The sequence below is a fragment of the Rhinatrema bivittatum genome, chromosome 8, assembly GCF_901001135.1.
Source record: "Rhinatrema bivittatum chromosome 8, aRhiBiv1.1, whole genome shotgun sequence".
NCBI classification, from domain to species: domain Eukaryota; kingdom Metazoa; phylum Chordata; class Amphibia; order Gymnophiona; family Rhinatrematidae; genus Rhinatrema; species Rhinatrema bivittatum.
In genome coordinates this window covers 153,337,530-153,359,162 of record NC_042622.1, presented here as the reverse complement: position 1 = coordinate 153,359,162, position 21,633 = coordinate 153,337,530, and the positions used below count along the sequence as shown (strand labels likewise).

Genomic DNA, 21,633 nt, shown 5'->3' with positions numbered 1-21,633 from the left:
TTGGACGTGCTATTATCCTTACTGAATAAGGGGTAAAGCTAGCGCGTCCAATCGCGGGTTAACAGTAGCGGCCACTGAACACAGCCAAGTATTCAAACAGCGCTACTTAGACAGATAAATCCAAACTATTCAGCTACATGACACTGAATATTGATCTCCGAGAGTTGGTGTCAGAGCTTGGGATTACAACTCAAGCATTTTCCCATTTCCCTATCCTGCCCTAATCCATCTACTTTTATTTCAAATCTGTTTTATTAAGTCAAAGATCTTTAACAATATCAGAAAAACAGCAGGGTGCATTTATTTATTTATTTTATTTATTTAAGGTTTTTCTATACCGGCATTCATGAAAGCGTTCACATCATGCCGGTTTACATGAAACAGGGGTGTGAAGAACAAACCAAGAACATAACTAAACGTGATGAAGAGATGCAGTTACAATTAACAGGGGCTGTAAACTGGGAGGAGGAAAAATAGAGAGAGAGAGAGGAGGTTAATTATATACAATAGTACAGTATATATACATTTGTTTCTGATACACCCTACACACTGTAAATACATAACAAAACGTTTACATATTTAGGTGCTCTAACCCCAGACCCCGCCCCCCTCAACCACACACACACACACACACACACACACACCCCCTCCCTCACCTAACTGCTAAAACAGAGATCAAACGGAGGATCCCACTTAAGGGTCTACTTTTAAACCTAACTGTTCTATTTTCCGGTAGGGTTAATGAGACTGCAAGCAGCACATAGTCAGGCCGATTCAGTAAAAGTCGTGGGAGACTGTGCGCGCGATTCAGTATTTAAATGAGGGCCCACGGTAAAAAGAGGCACTAGGGACACTAGCACGTCCCTTGCGCCTCTTTTTTGACAGGAGCGGCGGCTGTCAGCGGGTTTGACAGCCGACACTCAATTTTTGTTTTTTACTTTGGGACCTCCAACTTAATATCGCCATGATATTAAGTCGGAGGGTGTACAGAAAAGCAGTTTTTACTGCTTTTCTGTACGCTTTCCCAGTGCCGGCAGAAATCAACGCCTACCTTTGGGTCGGCACTATTTTCTGAAAGTAAAATGTGCGGCTCGGCTGCACATTTCACTTAGTGAATCGCATGGGAATAACTAATAGGGCCATCAACATGCATTTGCATGTTGCGGGCGCTATTAATTTAGAGGGGGGTTGGACGCGCATTTTCGACGCGCTATTACCCCTTACTGAATAAGGGGTAAAGCTAGCACGTTGAAAACGTGCATCCAAACACGGGTTAACAGTGCGCTCCACCGTACTGTGTTGGCCTGAGTGTGAGCACCCTGGGCTTGTTTGGGTCACTTATGCATCATTATGCAATCTCTCCAGCAGAATGAAGTGCACATTACAAGCAACAAAAAATGCTCTGAACAGTCATTTTCTTCTGAAAGTCACAGAAGATTACGAAAAGATGAAATAAATAAATACACTGGAAGAAAATGAAAATATATAAGCCCTATACCGCATCTTATTTTTAAATCAGATTTATATATTTTACATTTTAGCCCTTCAAATCTGATTACATTTAGGTACTGTAGGTATTTCCCTGTCCCAGTCACAGGCAAGAAAATAAATGTTCATGTGCAGCCTGTATGAAGAAAACCTGCTTCCTGCGCAGAGTGTGATCCTGTGTGTGTGGTATTAAAGGCACCAACCTCTTGTTCAGGCTGTGACCCCCATCTAGGCCATAGAGAGCTTCCGGCCCCACACACGTCACAGTGAAGAGCTGCTTCCTATTCAGATAAAGTGATTGGGCCCCCGAGGTTGCACCAGAGTTGGTGGAAGAACTGGGATTTGGAACTATGTCATAGTTTGGAGTTTTAAACTCAAGCCCAGGTTGGCAGCCAGCACTCAATTCCACCTTTGCATAAACGTTCCTCGTTAGATTTCTTGTTGCAGGACAGTGCCTGTGGGTTCACTGCTCAAGGTTCGTCCACTCTTTCCCCAAGGATAGGTCATACCCTCAGTTAGTGGTCAGGGCCTGCACAGGGCGTTTTGCTGGAAACACTGCAATATTTTTCATTGATGCTAAGAACTGAAAATGCAGGAGGAGATTCCAGCAACTTGCAGCAGAGCATGCATGGGCTGAAAGTGTACCGGAATAGACTTGAAAGCTAGATCAATTCCTGCACGGTCCTGTTTCTTTAAACTCATCTGTCTGCATTAAAAAAAAAACTTGAAATAAATTAAAAATAGAAAGCATGCCGCATTTGAGGAGAGATGGAAGACTCCAGGGCCGGGTTTCCCCTGCAGTCCCGAAAGCATCCAATTCACTCCCAGAAAAAAAAAAAATCCTTTTGAGCTCCTGAAGCAGATCCACTTCAGATCAGGACCAGTTAAACGTTACATTCCCATCCCAGAAACGGAGGGGTGGCGGGGGAGGAGTGTGTGTCTCTGCTTATAGCAGACTCCTGAAACCACCCAGTGGCTTGCATGAATGGGGGCAGTTAAAACCTCTTTGAATCGGAGACAATGGAAGGAATGATCTGCATTTAACTTAATCACCCCCCCCCCCCCCAATTCCAAATACAAAACAATCCAGTGGCAGCCTATTTATTTAACTTGGGGTTTGACTTTCATCCTCTCCCTCCCCACCACAAGTTTGGACTGAGACAAATATTAACTCACCTCCCTTATAAGTCCACACAGTTATATCGGATAAGATTTTGGTCTGTGGTTCCAATACAAGGAGAACTGTTAAGAGAATTTGGGCGTGAGGGGCGGGTTTTGTAAATCCCATCTCCCCCCATGACTTCCAACCCCACCGTCTGTAGCCCCTCGGACCCGGCTGCAGCCAGACCTAGCTAAAGTGAGTGCAAATGGTTTCCGGCCCCCGGACGCAGAAAGTAGCAGAGAAACCTAGAAATAAAAAAAAAAATAAAGCTACCACCGTCTTTATTTACAAAATGAAAAGTGTAAAAATAAGATTTGGAAAAAAAAAAAAAAAAAGAATTTGAGGCATTTTAAAAAGTGAAAGACTTGCTGATTGCAAGGATTTATTTTATTACTAATTAAGGAAATTAAAAATAACTGAAATCCCTTCCCCTCATTTCCCCCCTTACGGCAGTATCGGAAGGGAAGTAAAATCGTTCTCTAAAATCCTTCTTTGACCTTTCCTTCTGGAGCTAAATTTGTTTACATTTAAATGAAAAGGTCTGAACAATGAGTGGGAATAATAATATTATGAGCTGTGGTTATCAAGCACTCACCTGGGATATAAATCTCTCCTCTTTCTTCATCGGGCAGTTCACTCCAGTTTCTCCTGCTTGTGGCTACTGCGGATTTTTTAACCAGAAAAGCTCTAGGCATTGTCTTTATGTTGAAAACTCTGGTGTTTAAATATAAAAGTTTTTAAGTGATCCTTTAAAAAAAAAAATATATATATATATATTATATATATATATATACTGCTTGGCTGATTATGCAGAGAAGTTAAATCGAGATAGATCCCAAAGGTGAGAGGTGGCACTAACTCCTTGGGAAGAAAATCAAGTTGTTTTTTTTCTGTTGCACCTTCTTCGTAAAAAAAAACAAAACAAAACCAAAAACAATGGAAAAAGCAGAGTGTGAAGCAAACTGGAGAGGGGGAAACGGGCTTTCCCCCCACTTTCTGCTTGTGGAGGGTGGGGGGGGGGGCCACCTTGCCGCTGCCCTGCAGTAAAGCCGATCGCCAGCGCTCGCATTAAAGCGAGAGGGGGGAGAGGATCTAATCTGTATCGAGAAAAGGAAAGGGGAAGGACGGCGCAGGCGTGGAGAAATAACGGTGAGAGTCACCTGGCTCGGGGGTTACCTGTAAAACCGGTTCTTCCTGCAGGATGGATCAGGCTGAGGAAGTGCAGGCTGTGGCAGCCAATCCCAGCCTCCATTTTCCCCTTCTCGTGCAGCATTGGTGAAGGAGGGCAGAGGCGCTGTTCTAGCTTTACCTGTTACTTCGCGAAGGAAAGAAGCGGCGGAGGGCGTGGCAAGAGAAACAAACACCAGACTTGTCTTTCCTGCCAGGTGAGACCCAGAGCTGGAAAGAAATCCCTTCAGCACATATTTGCACACAGTTTATGGCCGTCGTTTATGGACCTTCTGCAAATTGTCTACAATACAAAGGTTTGCAGGGCGGCTGGGGCTCCTTTCCATCTCCTGCACACACCTTGTTTTTCCTTGGTCTTATCCCCAGGCTCCTTTTTCATGCTCCGAAGAGACTTTGGTTATTTTTTTTTTCCTGGTGTTTGAAAATGTCTTGACCTTGTGACTTAAAAAAAACCCAAAATACATATATTTAAAAATATATATAAAACATGGCCTGGCAGCTCAGTGGAAAATGCTAGTGCTACAAGGTAGTAGACGTGAGATTCACTCCCAGACTATTGGGCCGATTCAGTAAAAGACGCGGGAGAGTGGGCAAGTGCCCGCTCTCCTGTGCACACGATTCAGGGGGGAAGAAGATGCAAATTAGGGCCCGAGGTAAAAAGAGGCGCTAGGGACACTAGCGCGTCCCTAGCGCCTCCTTTTTGACAGGAGCGGCGGCTGTCAGCGGGTTTGACAGCCAACGCTCAATTTTTCCGGCGTCGGTTCTCGAGCCCGCTGACAGTCACGGGTTCGGAAAACGGACGCCGGTTAAATTGAGCGACCGTCTTCCGACCCGCGGGCCGCCGGCCGATTTAACTTTTTTTTTTTAAATTTTTGATTTTTTTTTACATTTTGGGGCCTCCCACTTAATATCGCCATGATATTAAGTCGGAGGGTGTACAGAAAAGCAGTTTTTTCTGCTTTTCTGTACACTTTCCCGGTGCCGGCAAAAATTAACGCCAGCTTTTGGGCAGGCGTTAATTTCTGAAAGTAAAATGTGCGGCTTGGCTGCACATTTTACTTTCTGTATCATGCGGGAATAACTAATAGGGCCATCAACAAGCATTTGCATGTTGCGGGTGCTATTAGTTTCGGGGGGGGGGGGGGGGGTGTTTGGCCACGCGTTTTCGACGCGCTATTACCCCTTACTGTATAAGGGGTAAAGCTAGCGTATCAAATGTGCGTCCAAACCCGGAGCGCACTGTACTATATCGGCCCATAAGTCTCTATTTTCCAAGTTGATCGAGCTAGGGCCTGCTATTTAGGTAGTGCTCCCAGCCCTTGAGGGAGGAAATCTCAGCCATTGCTCACGTGACACCTAGTGGTTGGTTTTCAGGTGTATGTGTAACAGGATCTGAAGGGAGCTGAGCGTCTGTGGCCCTTGGCCAAGGACTGCCACATCAATGGCTGGACTGGGTGGTCTAAAAAATAGGGGACTAGTTATGAATGAATGGGCATGGCTGGTCCTGACTGAGCTGAAAGCTCAAAGGAAATAAAAATATGGTGGGGTCTGAAAGTCACAAGGGGAAATGGGAAACATTGGCCTGCTCTCAGTTTATTTCAACAAAATTCAAATAGCAGTTCTAGCATTTATTTCTAGATGGCCTGTGTTGTTTCTTTTAAGGGATTTGAAAGTTCCTCTGATCCCACTGATGCTAAGTAAATTGGGGGGGGGGGGGGGGGGGGGGGGGTGAGGACTCTGCAATGCTATGCTATGCTGATCTTCATCAGAGCCTTCATCCAGTTGTCTAACACGTGTAAAACCCGAAGACCAGGACAGACCGCAGGCTGGAACAAGCTCCTGAAGACCAGGAGCAGGGCTCTAGAACAAGGAACTCAGAACAAGACTCCAAAACCAAGGAAAGAATTCTGAAGACTTGAACCAGCTGAAGACTCAGACCGAACACTGAAGACATACAGCACTGGAACCAGAATCAAGGACACTCAATACGTGGGCGAAGACCTGGAACAAAGACCAGACAGAAGACAGGAACAAGAACTAGACAAGAGACCTTGCGAAGGCCCCGATGCAGAGCTGAAGAGCCCTTTATAGGGCAGGCAGGCTAGGACTAGAGATGTGAATCGTGTCCTCGATCGTCTTAACGATCGATTTCGGCTGGGAGGGGGAGGGAATCGTATTGTTGCCGTTTGGGTGTGTAAAGTATCGTGAAAATCGTTAAAATCGTGAGCCGGCACACTAAAACCCCCTAAAACCCACCCCCGACCCTTTAAATTAAATCCCCCACCCTCCCGAACCCCCCCCCCCCAAATGCCTTAAATTACCTGGGGGTCCGTAGCCTTAAATTACCTCCGTAGCGGCGGTCCGTAGCTAAATCGGGGGAAGGGGGAGAGCAGGAAAAGTGGCACACTAAATCGTGTAGTCTTCAGCTGGCGCCATTTTGCAAAATGGCCACCGCAAAATGGCGGCGGCCATAGACCAAAACGATTCGACGCAGGAGGTCGTTCCGGACCCCCGCTGGACTTTTGGCAAGTCTTGTGGGGGTCAGGAGGCCCCCCCAAGCTGGCCAAAAGTTCCTGGGGGTCCAGCGGGGGTCCGTGAGCGATTTCCTGCCGCGAATTGTTTTCCGTACGGAAAATGGCGCCGGCAGGAGATCGACTGCAGGAGGTCGTTCAGCGAGGGTTCCGGACCCCCGCTGGACTTTTGGCAAGTCTTGTGGGGGTCAGGAGGCCCCCCCAAGCTGGCCAAAAGTTCCTGGGGGTCCAGCGGGGGTCCGTGAGCGATTTCCTGCCGCGAATTGTTTTCCGTACGGAAAATGGCGCCGGCAGGAGATCGACTGCAGGAGGTCGTTCAGGAACCCTCGCTGAACGACCTCCTGCAGTCGATCTCCTGCCGGCGCCATTTTCCGTACGGAAAACGATTCGCGGCAGGAAATCGCTCACGGACCCCCGCTGGACCCCCAGGAACTTTTGGCCAGCTTGGGGGGGGCCTCCTGACCCCCACAAGACTTGCCAAAAGTCCAGCGGGGGTCCGGAACGACCTCCTGCGTCGAATCGTTTTGGTCTATGGCCGCCGCCATTTTGCGGCGGCCATTTTGCAAAATGGCGCCGGCTGAAGACTACACGATTTAGTGTGCCGCTTTTCCTGCTCTCCCCCTTCCCCCGATTTAGCTACGGACCGCCGCTACGGAGGTAATTTAAGGCTACGGACCCCCAGGTAATTTAAGGCATTTGGGGGGGGGGTTCGGGAGGGTGGGGGATTTAATTTAAAGGGTCGGGGTGGGTTTTAGGGGGTTTTAGTGTGCCGTGTTTTAGTGTGCCGCTGGACCCCCAGGTAACTTAAGGCATTTGGGGGGGGTTCGGGAGGGTGGGGGATTTAATTTAAAGGGTCGGGGGTGGGTTTTAGGGTGTTTTAGTGTGCCGGTTTTCCTGCCCTCCCCCTTCCCCCGATTTACGATTTTTTGACGATAAATCGGGGGAATTGGTATTGTATCGTGGCCCTAACGATTTTTGACTATTTAAAATATATCAGACGATATTTTAAATCGTCAAAAAACGATTCACATCCCTAGCTAGGACATCATCTCAGGGCACCGCGAGGGCCCTTTAAATACTGAACTAAGGCATGCATGTGTGCCTAGGAAAGCAGAGCGCCATGCCGGAGGATCGCCCGGTGGCATTGCAAGGCCGCACTGAGGCAGAGGCAGTGTCCAGGAAGATAGCAGTGTCCATGAGCACTGCAGCATCTGAGGCATCTCTCTCGCAGTGCAGAACCCAGAGACAGAGTCACACGGTGGCAATGGGTGAGTGGTCCTTCCAGGCCGCATCAGAAAGCAGATCCAGTATTGGTGAGTGAAGCTGCTCGCAGGGTTACTGTGAGCGGCGAACCTAACGGCAAATGTTTCTTTCCTTTTATGGTTGATGTGCTCTTCCTGAAGCAAGTCCTTGCGAACGAGAGTCTTGCCATACCTTGAATCCACCGACAATTGGGTGGGAACTCCATCCAGTTTGACCTGGATTACAAAGTCCTTGAGTTCTGAATGAGGAATGTCTACAAAGTTGTAGCTTTGGAGTTTCAACACAGTGTGGTCCCATTCATGCTCCCAGTCATCATTCTCTTTCTAAGGTTCTATCCCCACCTCTAGTTTCCTTTCATGTTCTTTCGCAAACTTGCATTCCGACTCCAGGTCTATACACCAGAGACATTCTTCCTTCGTATGGTCTTCCACCATACAGAAAGAGCAGTTCGGCGGGACAGGTCACATTTTTGTATTGGCCATTTCTTCTAAGGGCTCTTCATTATCCGTCTATAGATATAGGCAGTGCCCTTCATCATGACTGTTCCCTGCACACAGGACATAGAAGGAAAAGGTATTCCCACCCACATTCCTGGATTGATCCAGCCTCTTCAAGTTTCCTTTTTTCCTTCGACTTGAGGGTCAAAGAAAAATATACATGAAGATTTGTTTTTCTCCATGTATATTTTACCCTCTAATGCTGGCTGGGTCACTAGGCTGATGTCCATAACTTCACTTCCCTCATATTGGCAATCCCTTGCCAAGGGATCTCTTCGACAACAGTTAAACATGTAGAAAACATTGTGGCCTGGGTTCTGGGAATAGATGAAGAGCTAACTAACCATCTCCGAGGGACGCTTCTGGGGACATCCATTCTCTGTGCTTCACCAGGGGGTTTGTGCGGGCTGCCTTTTTAGCCTTCTTACACAGGCATTAATTGCACCTGATGGAAGGCTTCCACCACTCCTAGGGCTCTTCCCAATGTGAGGCCTGTGTGTTGACAGACCTAGTTCTACATGGGTCAGTCAAGTCATCTAGGAACTTTTCCAGCAGCACTTGTTGGGCTACTTCAAGTCCGGTCTTTGCCTCTGGCTGCAACCACTTCCAACCAGCATCCTTTAGGCAATGAAACAGATTTCGGGGTCTCTCCCCAGCTGCTGGGAATCCCACCGGAGCTGCTGCCTGTATGTTTCTGAGGTGTACCCAGGATAGCGGCCTGGACCTCTGCATAGGTAGTTCTCCCATCTGGGTTGGCTGCTTGGAAAGCCGCATGACTTCTGCCAGTGAGCAAGTTATTTATTTATTTATTTATTTATTTATTTATTTAGGATTCTTATATACCGACATTCTTGTATAATATACAAATCATATCGGTTTACAATACAACAGAACAATCGCGGCAGAGGCGTTACATTGAAACATATTGAAACATAAACATAGTGTCTAACATATAATATAATACAACCGAACAAACGCTGCTAAGGCGTAACATGAACCTTAGAGTCTATAAGAATATAAATATGCAAACATATGGATAAATGCTAATATAGCATAAAAGGGGGGTCCTAAAGAACAATGGCACTTTAAAACTTTGGAGCATAATAATAAACAATCACATGATCCGTGGATTTTAACTTTCCTGCTTGAGTAGAATGGTTCAGGATACCTTGGCGTGAAGATGACACCGGGTGCGGAAAGAGGGACAAGTGAGGTTAGGGACAAGGGAGAAAGAGAGGGATCTTGGCTCCCTAAAGTGACCTGTTAAGTCCTTTAACTGGTGTCAGAGTGCTCTAGGGGTTCCGGGAAGGCTTGTCTGAAAAGCCATGTTTTTAGGAGTTTCTTAAATGTTTGGTGGCACGGTTCTTGACGGAGCTCCGGTGGCAGTGAGTTCCATATGGTGGGCCCTGCTGTCGAAATTGAACGTTTTCTTAGTGTGGATTTGACCGGTGGGGCGTATAATGATCCTTTGTATGCGTTTCTGATTGGTCTGTTGGATGTATGAGGACGGAGTTGAGAGCTTAGTTTGAGATGGGCGATGCCATGAATGTCCTTGTGGATCATCATTAAAGCTTTGAAGATGATCCTAGATTTTATGGGAAGCCAGTAAAGGAAATGAAGGTTGGGCGTGATATGGGTTCTCTTGTTTGAGTAAGTAAGTATCCTTGCCGCAGCATTCTGGACCATCTGAAGTGGTTTGATAGTTATCGCTGGGAGACCTAGCAGGAGAGAATTGCAGTAGTCTAACTTTGTGAGGATAATTGACTGAACTACTAAGCGGAAGTCTCTAAAATGCAGGAGAGGCTTCAGATTTTTGAGAACTTGAAGTTTAAAGAAACATTCTTTAGTTGTGTTGAGGACGAAAGATTTTAAGTTGAAGTGATTGTCGAATCAAACCCCTAAGTTTCTGATAGAAGGGGAATGGTTGATGAAAGTTTTAGCGAATTGGGTGGCGCTTTGAGAGTTTAGGAGAACGTGGTTTTCGTCTGGCGAAATGATGAGGATCTCGGTCTTGTTGGGATTTAGGATGAGGTTAAGGCTGGTGAGCAGACTATTGATGGATTGTAGACAGCTGTTCCAGTGTGCCCAGGTTTTTTGTAAGGAATCAGTGATAGGTAGAAGAATCTGAACGTTGTCGGCGAAAATGTAGTATATTAATTTGAGGTTGGCCAAGTAGGTCATCCAACTGGCTTCAGGCCAAGCCGATAGGTGGGCAGTCCTCTCAAAGTTTTTCAGAAAGACCTCCTGGTCCTTGCCAGCCTTCATTTTAAACAGGTTGTGAGGGAACAAAGGCGCCTGAGATATCCTGGTCAGAGCAGTCTGTATGCCTGTACTAGCTGAATCAGTACTGTGCTTTGCTGTGTTAATTGTTCTTGCAGTATCTGCTGACTATCAGTTTCTGATTGCATAGTGTTCTGCAATTGCTGCTGCCCTACAGCCAGGATCTGCAGCACTCTTTCCATTCTCTTTGTTCCCTGGGGCAACTCCAGACTGGATATCTCTGTAGAAGAGAGAGAAAACCCCCCAAAAATGTGCTGGCCTGTCCAGCCCTGACTTACTGATTGACCCCTGACTACTCAGGTGGGGATATTCCCCTTGGCCTGTTCCAGCTTCAGTGGGTGGGTGGAACTGAGAAGTCCTCAGAGAGAGAAGAGAAAAAAAATCTATGGGTTTCCCTTCTTTTTTTTCCCCCCTCTGCTGTGGCTGTGAGCCTAAGACTGTACTTCAAACTTCTGTACTCTGTCCCTCCAGCAGCACTTTCTTCTTTCCCAAACTTACTTCCTTAGGTAGGGCACACACAATAAGCTTTTCCAGTTTCTTGTCCTTTCCTGGGAGACTTGTGTTTATTTCTCTGTGCCAAGCTTAGAAAATTCCCCAAACTGACACCACATGTAGTGGCTCAAGCACAGTGCGTGAGAGCAGTTAGAGGAAACAGGATATAGACTCTGACTGTTCCTTCAGTGTACATTATTTAAAGTGGAAAAACACATACGGAAATAAAAAGGGCAGCACAACTTAACTCCCAGTCTCAAAACATAACAAGTTCTGGTATAACGCATGTTCCTCTCTGCTTCCCAGGGCCTCCCTAATCCCTCTCTTCCCTGCCAACTTAACCCCAACTGGCGGGAACTCTCCTGCATCCAGAATCCCTTGCAGTGTTGGTCTTTATGAAGGACCAGGTCAAATACCTGTGGCAGGTCATTTAAGGTGGTTTGAGGGAGTTTCTTATAGACTCCCTCATACCATCCTTTTGCAGGCCATAGGTGACAAGCCTCTCCTGGCTTACCAACAGCCCCTCAACCTCAAACAGATACCAGCAGCCACAAATTGTACAACAATGACACCAACTCTCTGCCAGAAACTCAAATGCCAAAGCCATCACAGGTCTCAACAACATCAACTGCAACATCCGGAGCTCATTCCCCTGCTCTTCTTCCAATGTAATATATGCCATCACCTGTCAGCAATGTCCCTCTGTTGTCTACATAGGACAAACAGGTCAATTCCTAAGGAAAATAATAAATGGACATAAATCTGACATTAGAAATTGCAACATCCAGAAACCAGTAGGAGAACATTTCAGCCTTCCAGCACATTCTCTGTCTGACCTTAAGGTTGCCATACTCCTACAGAGGAACCTCAAAGGGACACTTCAGTGTGAAACTGTTGAATTGGAATTCATTAAAAAACTTAACACCATTACTCAAGGTCTGACAGAGACAATGGCTTCATGGCACACTACAAATATTTATGAACTTAATTGTTCTCAGATTGTCTTGTCTTTTCATTCTTACCTCAGTTGTCAGTAGGCTGGTCCATAATGCTATAACACTCTCTGCTTAATTCTGTACCCTCTCTTTGTTCTGAATCCTTCCCCACATCCCCGGTGTCCCCACCCCATCTCCATATATTTTTCCAACCTCCACCTTCAAGCATCTGACAAAGTGGACTCTGTCCTCAAAAGCTCATGCCTCAATAAATGGGTTAGTCTAAAAGATGCCACCTACTTCTTGTCATTTTTGCCAATAGGGATCCTCTGTTTTTATCCCATGCTTTTTTGAAGTCTGTTACTGCTTTTGTCTTCAGTTCACTACCAACTCCAGTCAGACATTCCTAGCATCTGCCACCCTCTCTTTGAAAAAGTATTTCCTGACCTTCCTGAATATACCCCCCTTGGAGCGTCATATAAGCAGGATGGAGACAGTCCAGAGGGTGACTACTAAAATGGTCAGTGGTCTCTGTTCTAAAGCCTATGGGGATAGACTTAAAGATCTAAACGTACACCCTAGAGGAAAGACGAGAAAGAGGAGATATGATAGAGACATTCAAATATCTCAGAGTTTTCCATGCACAGGAGGCGAGCCTCTTTCAGTAGAAAGAAGGCTGTAGATTGAGGGCTCATGGGATGGGGTGAAAGGGGTTAGACTCAGGCGTAATCTTAGGACATATTCCTTTCCAGAGAGGATGTTGGATGCATGGAATGGCTTCCCAGTGGAGGGGATGGAGACAAAAATAGTATCTGAATTCAAAAAAGCATGGGATAAATACAGGGGGTTTCTAAAGGAGTGATGGGAACTATAAAACTAAATTAATTGGGCAGATGGACAGACTAGATGGGCCATACGGTCTTTTTCTGCTGTCATGTTTCTATGTTTCATATTGTGGTCCCTAGTCCAACAGCCTGCTTTCCATTGAAAAAGTTTTGCTACTTGTGCATTAATTCCTTCCAGGTATTTAAATGTCTTTATAATATTCCAAGCTCTGATCCATTGTGGCTGCCTTTCTCTGGACCATCTCTAGACTCTCTCTATTCTTTCTGAGATACAGCCTCCAAAAGTGAACACAGTACTCTAGGTGAGGCTTCACCAACAACCTATAAAGAGGCATTATTACCTCTCTATTTCATGTTATGCTTCTCTTTTTACACCCAATCATCCTCCTGGTTCTAGCCACCACCTTATCACACTGTCTCGATACCTTCAGATCATCAGACATTATCACCCCAAGGTCCCTCTCCTGGTCAGTGCACAACTGTTCCTGTTGATTTGCAGTAACTATTATCATAGAGGTCAATATTCAAAAGCCATTTAGATAACTGAAAAGTTATCCGTCTAAATGGCAAAAAAGTGATATTCATCGCCATATGCGGTTACATTCTAGCCGGTTTTCAGCTGTGGAGTGGCTAGTTAAGTGAAGCAACTCTAGCAGACCACCCTCAAACCTGGATGTGAGGCAAGATGTTATGATACATTGTATGTTCTATAGTTTGGATTTCCTCAGTCACAGGTAGGTTGATTTATTAAATGCTACTTATACATCAAGTAGTCACATTGGCATATCCAGTTTGAATCCCATTAAGATTTGTCTCAGCAAATTAAAACTGGTTGTTATATTGCATGGTCAGGCACAAGGAGGTCCATATTTAAAAGTCATTTAGACAGATAACAGACAGCCTTTTCTCCAAGAAATTACCAGACCCAAGAGAAAAGCTTAAGGCATGGGACAAAGCAGAGGTGTTAGCTTCTCAATACAGCTGTAATCTCTCGCCAGTACAAAAGGCAAGAGACACACACCTGTCCCCGCCCCCCCCCCCCCCCCATACAGCCTGGGACGGGGAGAGGGAGATGCCCCTCCCATCCTCCCAGAAGTGGGGCAGGCCCACCCACAAGGGGAGGCTAACATGGAGCTGTGATCAGAAGCCAACACCAGACCAGCTTACAACCAGCTGACACTAGCGGGAGCTTCAAACCTCACCAAGCAGATTAAGCTCCTTTGAACACTAATCACTCCCTTTAAGCAAAATTCTGGTTCAGTTTTTTTTACAGCACTTGACAAGGCTGCATACAATGTTTTAGGTAGTAGGTGCCCATTCTGAAAAAGACCAGATGACCCATGGAGTTTCAGTGAAGAAGCTAGACAATACGTAGGTTGCATCCCCACTGAGGTAAAAATGTCTTTAGGCACATTTGAATTCGCCCACAAAGAGCACTTTGGGACTTGTGCTTATAGCGACTTGGCATGGCAAGCCACTTACAATCTAAGATGTGGCCCTGAGGAAAGTCCCACAGCTTCTCGCTACTGCTTAAAGCAGACTTTCTTTTATGGGCTGCCCTGTGCCACTCTTCAAAACCTCTTTTTTTGAGTCTCTCCCCCCTACTCTGGGAACTCCCTCATATCTCCACAGGGAGGCACCCTTAAGTTTACTCATAGAGGATGCAGAAAAGCTATATGTCATTTGCTACAAAGGAAAGACTGCCCCAGGGAGCAAAAGTCAGATAAGAAGAAGAGGAACCAAGTGTCCACCATGAGTCAGAGTCCAGAGATACACTTTGAAATTAATCCTCTATCTTCTTATCCTAAGTCTGACAGGCCCTGGATGCCTCCTCCCCAGGAGCAAGTCGATGGCCCAGCAGCTATTCCAGAAAAGGATGCAGGAGATTCACAACCATCCAATAGGAATCGCAACTGGGGGTGGCAGCAAAACTACAACCAGAGACCTCCTATGGAGAATCAGCTGGCCGAGCTGACAGCTGCCACCCAGAAACTCATTGACCAAAATGACAGTGTGCCTGCTATGCCTGAGAAAGTTCCCCAGATAAAACACAGAAAAAGTCTGTGGAACCTAAGAGTAGCACCAGGCCTAGCACACCACAAGAGGGCCCCAGTACCTCCAGGTCCTCTCCTAGCATATACTGACTAACCAAGGTCTCTACCATAATTTACCAGGAGCTTTCCCTGTTTCAACCCAGAGATGCCTATACCTCTACAGTGCCAGGTGACATCCAGCTGCAGGAGAGTTCTGCGCCCCTTCTGGATGTGGACTCTGACAGGAAGCATAAGTATTTCTTAGGGAAATTGAAGCCTCAGGGACCCTGCTACATGATCCCCATCCAAATACAAGATGTGTTCAGTTGTTAGGGTCTCCTAGATATGGGTTATGAGGTCACCCTAGTTACTCAGAGCTTGTTTGACAAGCTCTCTGCTTCCTTAGAGAGTAGGTCCACTCCAAGAGTCATCCTGTGTGAGGTGGACCAAACCATTGTAATCTGCAAATCAGATGTAACCTCATGCCACATCTGCCTAACTGGAAAGCAAATCAAATGCTAAATTCTAAAAAGAAGCCTGTCAAACACAGCAAATTGATTCTAGCCTTAGATCAGGTAGTACAAGAAAAAGAAATGACATATTATTGGAAAAAGGTAAAAGGTCATTCTAAAGTCACGGGTATGGACAAAGTTGGCAATGACCTTGCAGACCAACTTGCCAAGGAGGGTGCCACATCAGATAGGCTCTAGCAAATGAAAGAGGATCCCCCAGTAGAAGCGAAAACAGTCACCAGGCATCAAGCTAAATAGGTCGCTATCCCCACACCCCAGTGGTGTAGCAAATGCCCACCTTTGACCTAGTGAATGCCCAGAAAGGAGCTCCTACCCTGGGAAAGTTCTATATCTTCATTCAGGCTCCTGATGTAAATCCCCTCACTGAAGCAGATTGTTAGACAGATGAGTTGTAATGGCTTTTCTATGCTTCTAGAAATCCATTTCTGATAATAAAAGATTTACTGATACAGACCAGTAAGAAGGGACTCCTACAGTGAGTAGTTTCACAGTCCCATAGGGGGATCATTCTACTGCATGCCCATGATGAGCCATGCGCCAGGCACTAAGATGATCAGATCACTTATGATGCACTGAAACAACTAGCCTATCTATTGACCTCACATGTACCAGGATGTGAAATCATATACAAAAGGTTGTCTCACCTGCTGCAGGTTCCATTCCAATTCACCCATACAGAGTGTTATGCTCAGGCTTGTGAACCCTTGGCCGACGGGAGGATGGTATACCTTTCGGAGGATCCGTAGGTTCTCTCGTCGGGTGGCGAGGCAGAGCAGGAGACAGGACCAGCTGACCCTTGGCACTGGCGACTGAGGCGAGCACGGAGGCGGATGAAGAGACGAGAAGAGGAGCTGTGTCTTCACCACTGGAAGTCTGTGGTCCCCCCAGGAGGAGCCCGTAGGGACCCAGACCGCTGGGACTTAGGTAGACCTTTGAGAGGTCAGGGTGACAGAGCAAGAGCTGACTGGAGCTTCACCCTGGAAGCCCGCAGTCCCCCCGGGAGGAGCCCGTAGGGACCCGGGCCGCTGGGACTTAGGCAGGCCCTTGGAGATGATGGTCTAGAAGGAGTCCTAGGTCGAGTGCCAGAGGGTTGTCGCTTACCAGTCCGAGGTCACGCACCAAAGGATCACAACTTGCCAGTCCGAAGTCACACGCCAGAGAATCACTGCTTGCCAATCCGAAGTCGCACACCAGAGAATCACCGAAAGCCAATCCAAAGTCAGGAACCGGGAACGTCAAGACGAAACAGGAACAGGATCCAAAGCTGAAGAAACTCACCGAAGCAAGCAGACCAGACAGTGCTGAAGGATGTTGCCAAGTCACTGGATGAGCAGAGGAAGCTGCCTTTTGTACTTCCCTTGCTCTAGGTGATAGAAAACAGGTGAAGCCATTTAAAGGGATTAGGTCCCTTTAAGTCTGTGGAGGAGGCACTGCCTCGTGCCTAAGGATAGCGGCGGCCATCTTGAATTTCCCCCATGGAGGGGAGACGCCGCTGGACGCAGCGAAGGGGGAGCAGGACGGCTTCCCCTGCAGCAAGTAGGACCGGAGGCCGCACGGGCACATCGGCCCAAATCGGAGCCCTCCCCCAGGGCCCCCGCAGCGAAGGAATGCAGCAAATCAGGTAGGGGGCCACGGTCGTGAGGCGCCATGGCCGCAGAACACAACACAGAGAGTGCACTTATAGAACTGAGGCATTACTATGGTATTCAAATAGACTGGGTCGGGCATGTTGTCCGATCCTGTAGAGCAGGGGTGGGCAAGTCCGGTCCTCGAGGGCTGCAAACCAGTCGGGTTTTCAGGATACCCCTAATGAATATGCATGAAATAGATTTGCATACAACTGAGGCAGTGTGTATGCAGGTCTCTCTCATGCATATTCATTAAGGATATCCTGAAAACCCGACTGGTTTGCAGCCCTCGAGGACCGGAATTGCCCACCCCTGCTGTAGAGGTAACAATACATGCTGCCTGTTTACCAAGTGGGTAGATTACATTCCTGCCCCTAACACTACTGCTGAGACTACAGCCCACCCTACTCTTGAATCACGTGTTCAGTTGCTGGTGTCTGCCTATGAAAGTAGACTCGGACCAAGGCCCACATTTTACTGGACAGGTAATTAAGCATATGTTGAAATTGTTGAGTGTGAAAAGTAAGCTCCACATATCATATCAACCCCAATCGTCAGGACAAGTAGTGAGTGCACAGAAAACCATAATCAGCATTCTAAAGAAGTATGTGTCCACATCAGGTAAGGAATGGGATGTCAAATTACCCCTAGTGTTAATGGATATCACAGCCATGCCACACCATATTACAGGGTTCTTCTCTTTTGAGATGATGACAGGAAGAGAAATGACCTTACCTATGCATTTGCTTTACAGGACACAGGATGCTAATTTGGCTAGTGCTACAACTGCACATGAATATGTTACGCATCTGCAGGAACATTTGCAAAACACGTTTGTCTTTGCCAAAATAATTTGGAGACGAATGTCAGAGGTAGAAAGGCCTATTATGATTTAAAAGCTACCTCTAAAGAGTATAAAATTGGAGACAAGGTCTTTACTGTAATTACAGTAAAAAAGCCAAAGAAAGCAATTTTTTGCCTAGCTGGAAAGGACTTTTCATAGTTGTGGATAAAGTCTCACCAGTTGTGTATCTTATTCAAATTAAGGCAATCCCTGATGATGAAGCTGTCCTTAAATGGATCCACATTAATCAACTCAGACCTTATTACCCTCATAAATTTGTGGATCAAACTGTGGTACCCGGTGACACTGACATAAACAATAAAACAGAGGAGTAGTTCTGTACTGTTTTTCAGCTGGAGAGCCAATCCCTGAAAGTGATCATCCTAATGCTGCTGATGACAAGAGTGGAAGCTGCCAAACTGGTCGAGCCTGGTCCTTCCTCTAGTATCTTGATGCAAGACACCCCTGGTTTTCTCATCATGCAGTCCCAGATTGTCACCCAGAAAGTATGTGTGTCACTGGACCCCCAACATGTGATCCAGAAATTTTTTATCCTCACTAATATGCATTTCCCTGCAACTAAAGCTTGGTTCAAGGATCATCTGAAATGTTACCCAGAAAGTTCAGAACATTCTGAGCCAATTGGACAAAATTATGATCCAGCCCATTAGAAAAGACTTAGACAGACCCAAATGGTTTATTGGATTAATTGCTGGATCCATTATTTTTTCTGTCCTGGGTTCCCTGTTTGGCGAATTGTCCATTGTGAATTCAGTTTCCATAAAAAAAACCACTTGCAGAACACTGTTAAAGAGTTGCAGGACAAAATGAAAAGTATCTGTAAACAGAAACAATACCAACAAGAACAGTTAACTTCTCAAGGTAAAACACTAAGTAACCCTGTCAACTTGGTTAACCTACATTCTCAAGCGACTGAGCATAACCGAGAGGACATTACCACCATTAAAACCGTGGTGAGTGAGGACCACACTTTTATCCAGCCTATTCAAGCACTCACCAATGGCTTGTTTAGAGATCTGTACAACAGCATTAGTAACTTAATGAGGACAGATTCCAACCTATTTATTCTCTCCAAGTGTCATTACAGATGCTTTTGCTAAGATTATCCAAAGTAACATCGAGCCTATCCAGCTCCATATTGCTTATCATATGGGTAATGCTATACCTCTGAATGTGGACAATGAAAATATGGAGGTTGCGTATGTTTTAAATTTGCCTTTAATTTTGCCTGAGAATGTTTACCAGTTGAAACAAATAATTAATGTAGGTACTTGGACAAACAATGTATACTTGGGGGTAGATACACCTGCCTTTATGCATATCAAAGAGACAACCCACAGAAATATTTAGTTCCTAATTTAGGCCTATGCCAACAAACAAAGGACATATATTGGTTATGTTGTGGGAAGCCTTTCCTAAAGGATACTACTGAAGCTTTGTATGGTTTGTCCTTGGACAACGTCTGAGAGAAAGGTAAGTTTATCATGACAAATTATGATGAATACTCTGAAACCAAAGTTGCTGTTGTAAATAATGTTTGATTAGTTAGCACCTCTCTGACAGAGAGTGCTATTTCTAACAAGCATGATATTACCAGTAAGGTTCCCTTACCCAGTAATGTTTCTTTAATCACAGTACCTAAGAACTCAGTAGTTACTGTAGGGGGTGTGTCCTTATACTACTTTGAACCAGACCCAGTTCCCACAGAGGTAGAAATCCTAGACATGTTTCGGGGCCATGAAATCAATTTTGATGAAAATCTGGTATATCATTTAGGCTATAAAGACTCTCACACTGCTGAACTGTCTATAGACCAAGACACAGCAGAAATTGCTGACTACAATTATGATTCCAGAGATGTAAGTATTTTACAAACTAACTATATCCTGTCTTATGCCTTACCTGTCCTAGTTACGATGATCGTGACCCACCTGCTATTTTCAATCACCCTTTTTAAAAGAGTAATGGTCCTAGTACGACACACACAGGAAGGTCTCAAACTGTACTTGAGAGACCTCCCACAGCCCCCATTTTTGGAACTGCATGAGGTACCAGGTTAATCTGTGATCACACATCATCACCTTCCAGACTAGGGAAAGAAGGTTTGCACACACACATATATTCTAGCTCAAGTCTAAGATGACGTCTCTGCCTCATATTTCTACCATATGTACCGTGTGAGAGCCACATTATTTCCTTCTTTCCTTTTATACCTTTATGTTTCCTATTACCATTCTCAACTTATTTTCCTTTGCTATTTTACCATTATTATTTCTCCTCATTATAACAATGATTGTAGTCACTATTATTCCCTCTATTACATTATTGCCATTCTATTATTATTACTATTATGATTCCTTATCGTACCATGACTCTATTATTGTTACATTATTCCTTCTCATGTTAATGATGGCATCATTGGTGGTCATACATGATATGATGGCTGAGGCTTGCACAGTAGTCTGATAGTTAAGCTTAAGCAGTGATAAGCTCCCTTGCTGGCTCATCCCACTTAAGAAGGGGAAAATGTAGGGAGATAGCTCATGTTTAATCACTGAACGCACCCAATATGAATCATAATAGCCAAAGATGGATACTTGCCAAGTCTGCTGACAGGCCAAAAACATTGTCTCAGCTGAAACAAGAAACTCTGCCCAGATGAGAACTTTAACCAGAACTGAAGGATACTTATCAAGATCTGCTTGTTTGTAAGCTCTTGTGAAAATAAACCAAGGCAGAGTGAATGCAGAAATTCTGTCTTAAAGCTCAGAAGTCACTGAATTTCCAAAGCAAGTCCAGGGGACAAAGTAACACCCCCCACCCATGAACAAAGAGAAGTAGCAGAAAGGAGAATTGCTGATGTGGTAGAAAGCACTGGTCCAGAGGTGGCAAGAAACACCCCAAGAAAAAGAGAAGGGGCAGAAACCTGCAATGTGGTAGATACCTTCCACCCATGGCATGATTATGCAGGAGCTTATGCATATTTATCAGCTGGAGAGCATAAGACGGCAAAAGAAGAAACAGGGGACCCAAAGCAGCCCCAGCATCCCCTGCTGTCGAGGAAGGAGAAGACTGGGTGTGGCCAGGAGACAGGAGAGAGTCATGCCTGCTTGGAGCTGGAAGCCTGAGACCTGGAAGCCAAGCCGGAAGCCAGGGACTGCCAAGAGCAGAGAGAGAAGCTCTGCCAGTATCTGAGAGCCTGGCTAGTTCCAAAATGAAGGAATTCAACCCTCCCTTAAGACCTCACCCAAGAAGTAATTAGAGGGAAATCTCCTGAAGGGGACAGGGGCTAGTAAATTAGCTGCCAGTATTAATCTTTCAGGCAGGTAAGGTCTGTGGCATGTTTAAATCGCTAATGGTACAGGGCTATATTTAGACGAAACTAGTGTTTAGTAGGAAGGATGTTAGGGACATGTGCTGTTGTTATCTTCTAAATGCTAATCTTGCAAAATCTGATAAATAAAAATCTGATTCTGTGGATTAAAATGTTGTCTTTTATTTATTTATTTACTTAATACTTTTTTATACCGACATTCATGATAAAGATCATATCATATCGGTTTACAAGGAACAGAAGGGAAATAACATTAACCATAACTTAGAAGAAGATGCAAAAAGCAAAAGTTACAATAAACAGGGGTAATGGAATTGGGGAGATGGAAAATCAGAAGCTGCTGTGAGCCAGCCTGCACTGCAACCAGAACAAGCAGGAGATGAATTGTCCTGGGATTAGATGGAGATGACTCAGAGGCAGAAATGGCAGCAGAAACTTTCCAGTGCACTGATACAAGTGAAAAAGGAGACTCCCAAGATATAACAGAGTTTGAAAGCCCTGAGACAGTACAGCCCGGTATCTCTTGGGGTGATACTCCAATTCCTTATGACACAGGATT

The 21,633-nt window shown here is 45.5% G+C and overlaps 1 protein-coding gene across 2 annotated transcripts in view; it reads right to left on the bottom strand.

Annotated features, from left to right (window-relative positions):
* The window catches only part of OVOL1 (ovo like transcriptional repressor 1), a 58,037-nt gene extending 54,099 nt beyond the window's left edge, over positions 1-3,938 (bottom strand). Inside the window, exon 1 of one of the 2 annotated variants that reach the window (XM_029614548.1) lies at positions 3,827-3,938. In XM_029614548.1, the coding sequence (XP_029470408.1) occupies positions 3,827-3,923 (97 nt within the window). In that variant the 5' untranslated portion in view covers positions 3,924-3,938. Of the gene's footprint in view, positions 1-3,245; positions 3,742-3,826 lie in introns of those variants that run through there. The other variant, XM_029614547.1, reaches the window with a different exon arrangement.
* Between the last annotated feature and the right edge of the window lie 17,695 nt (positions 3,939-21,633).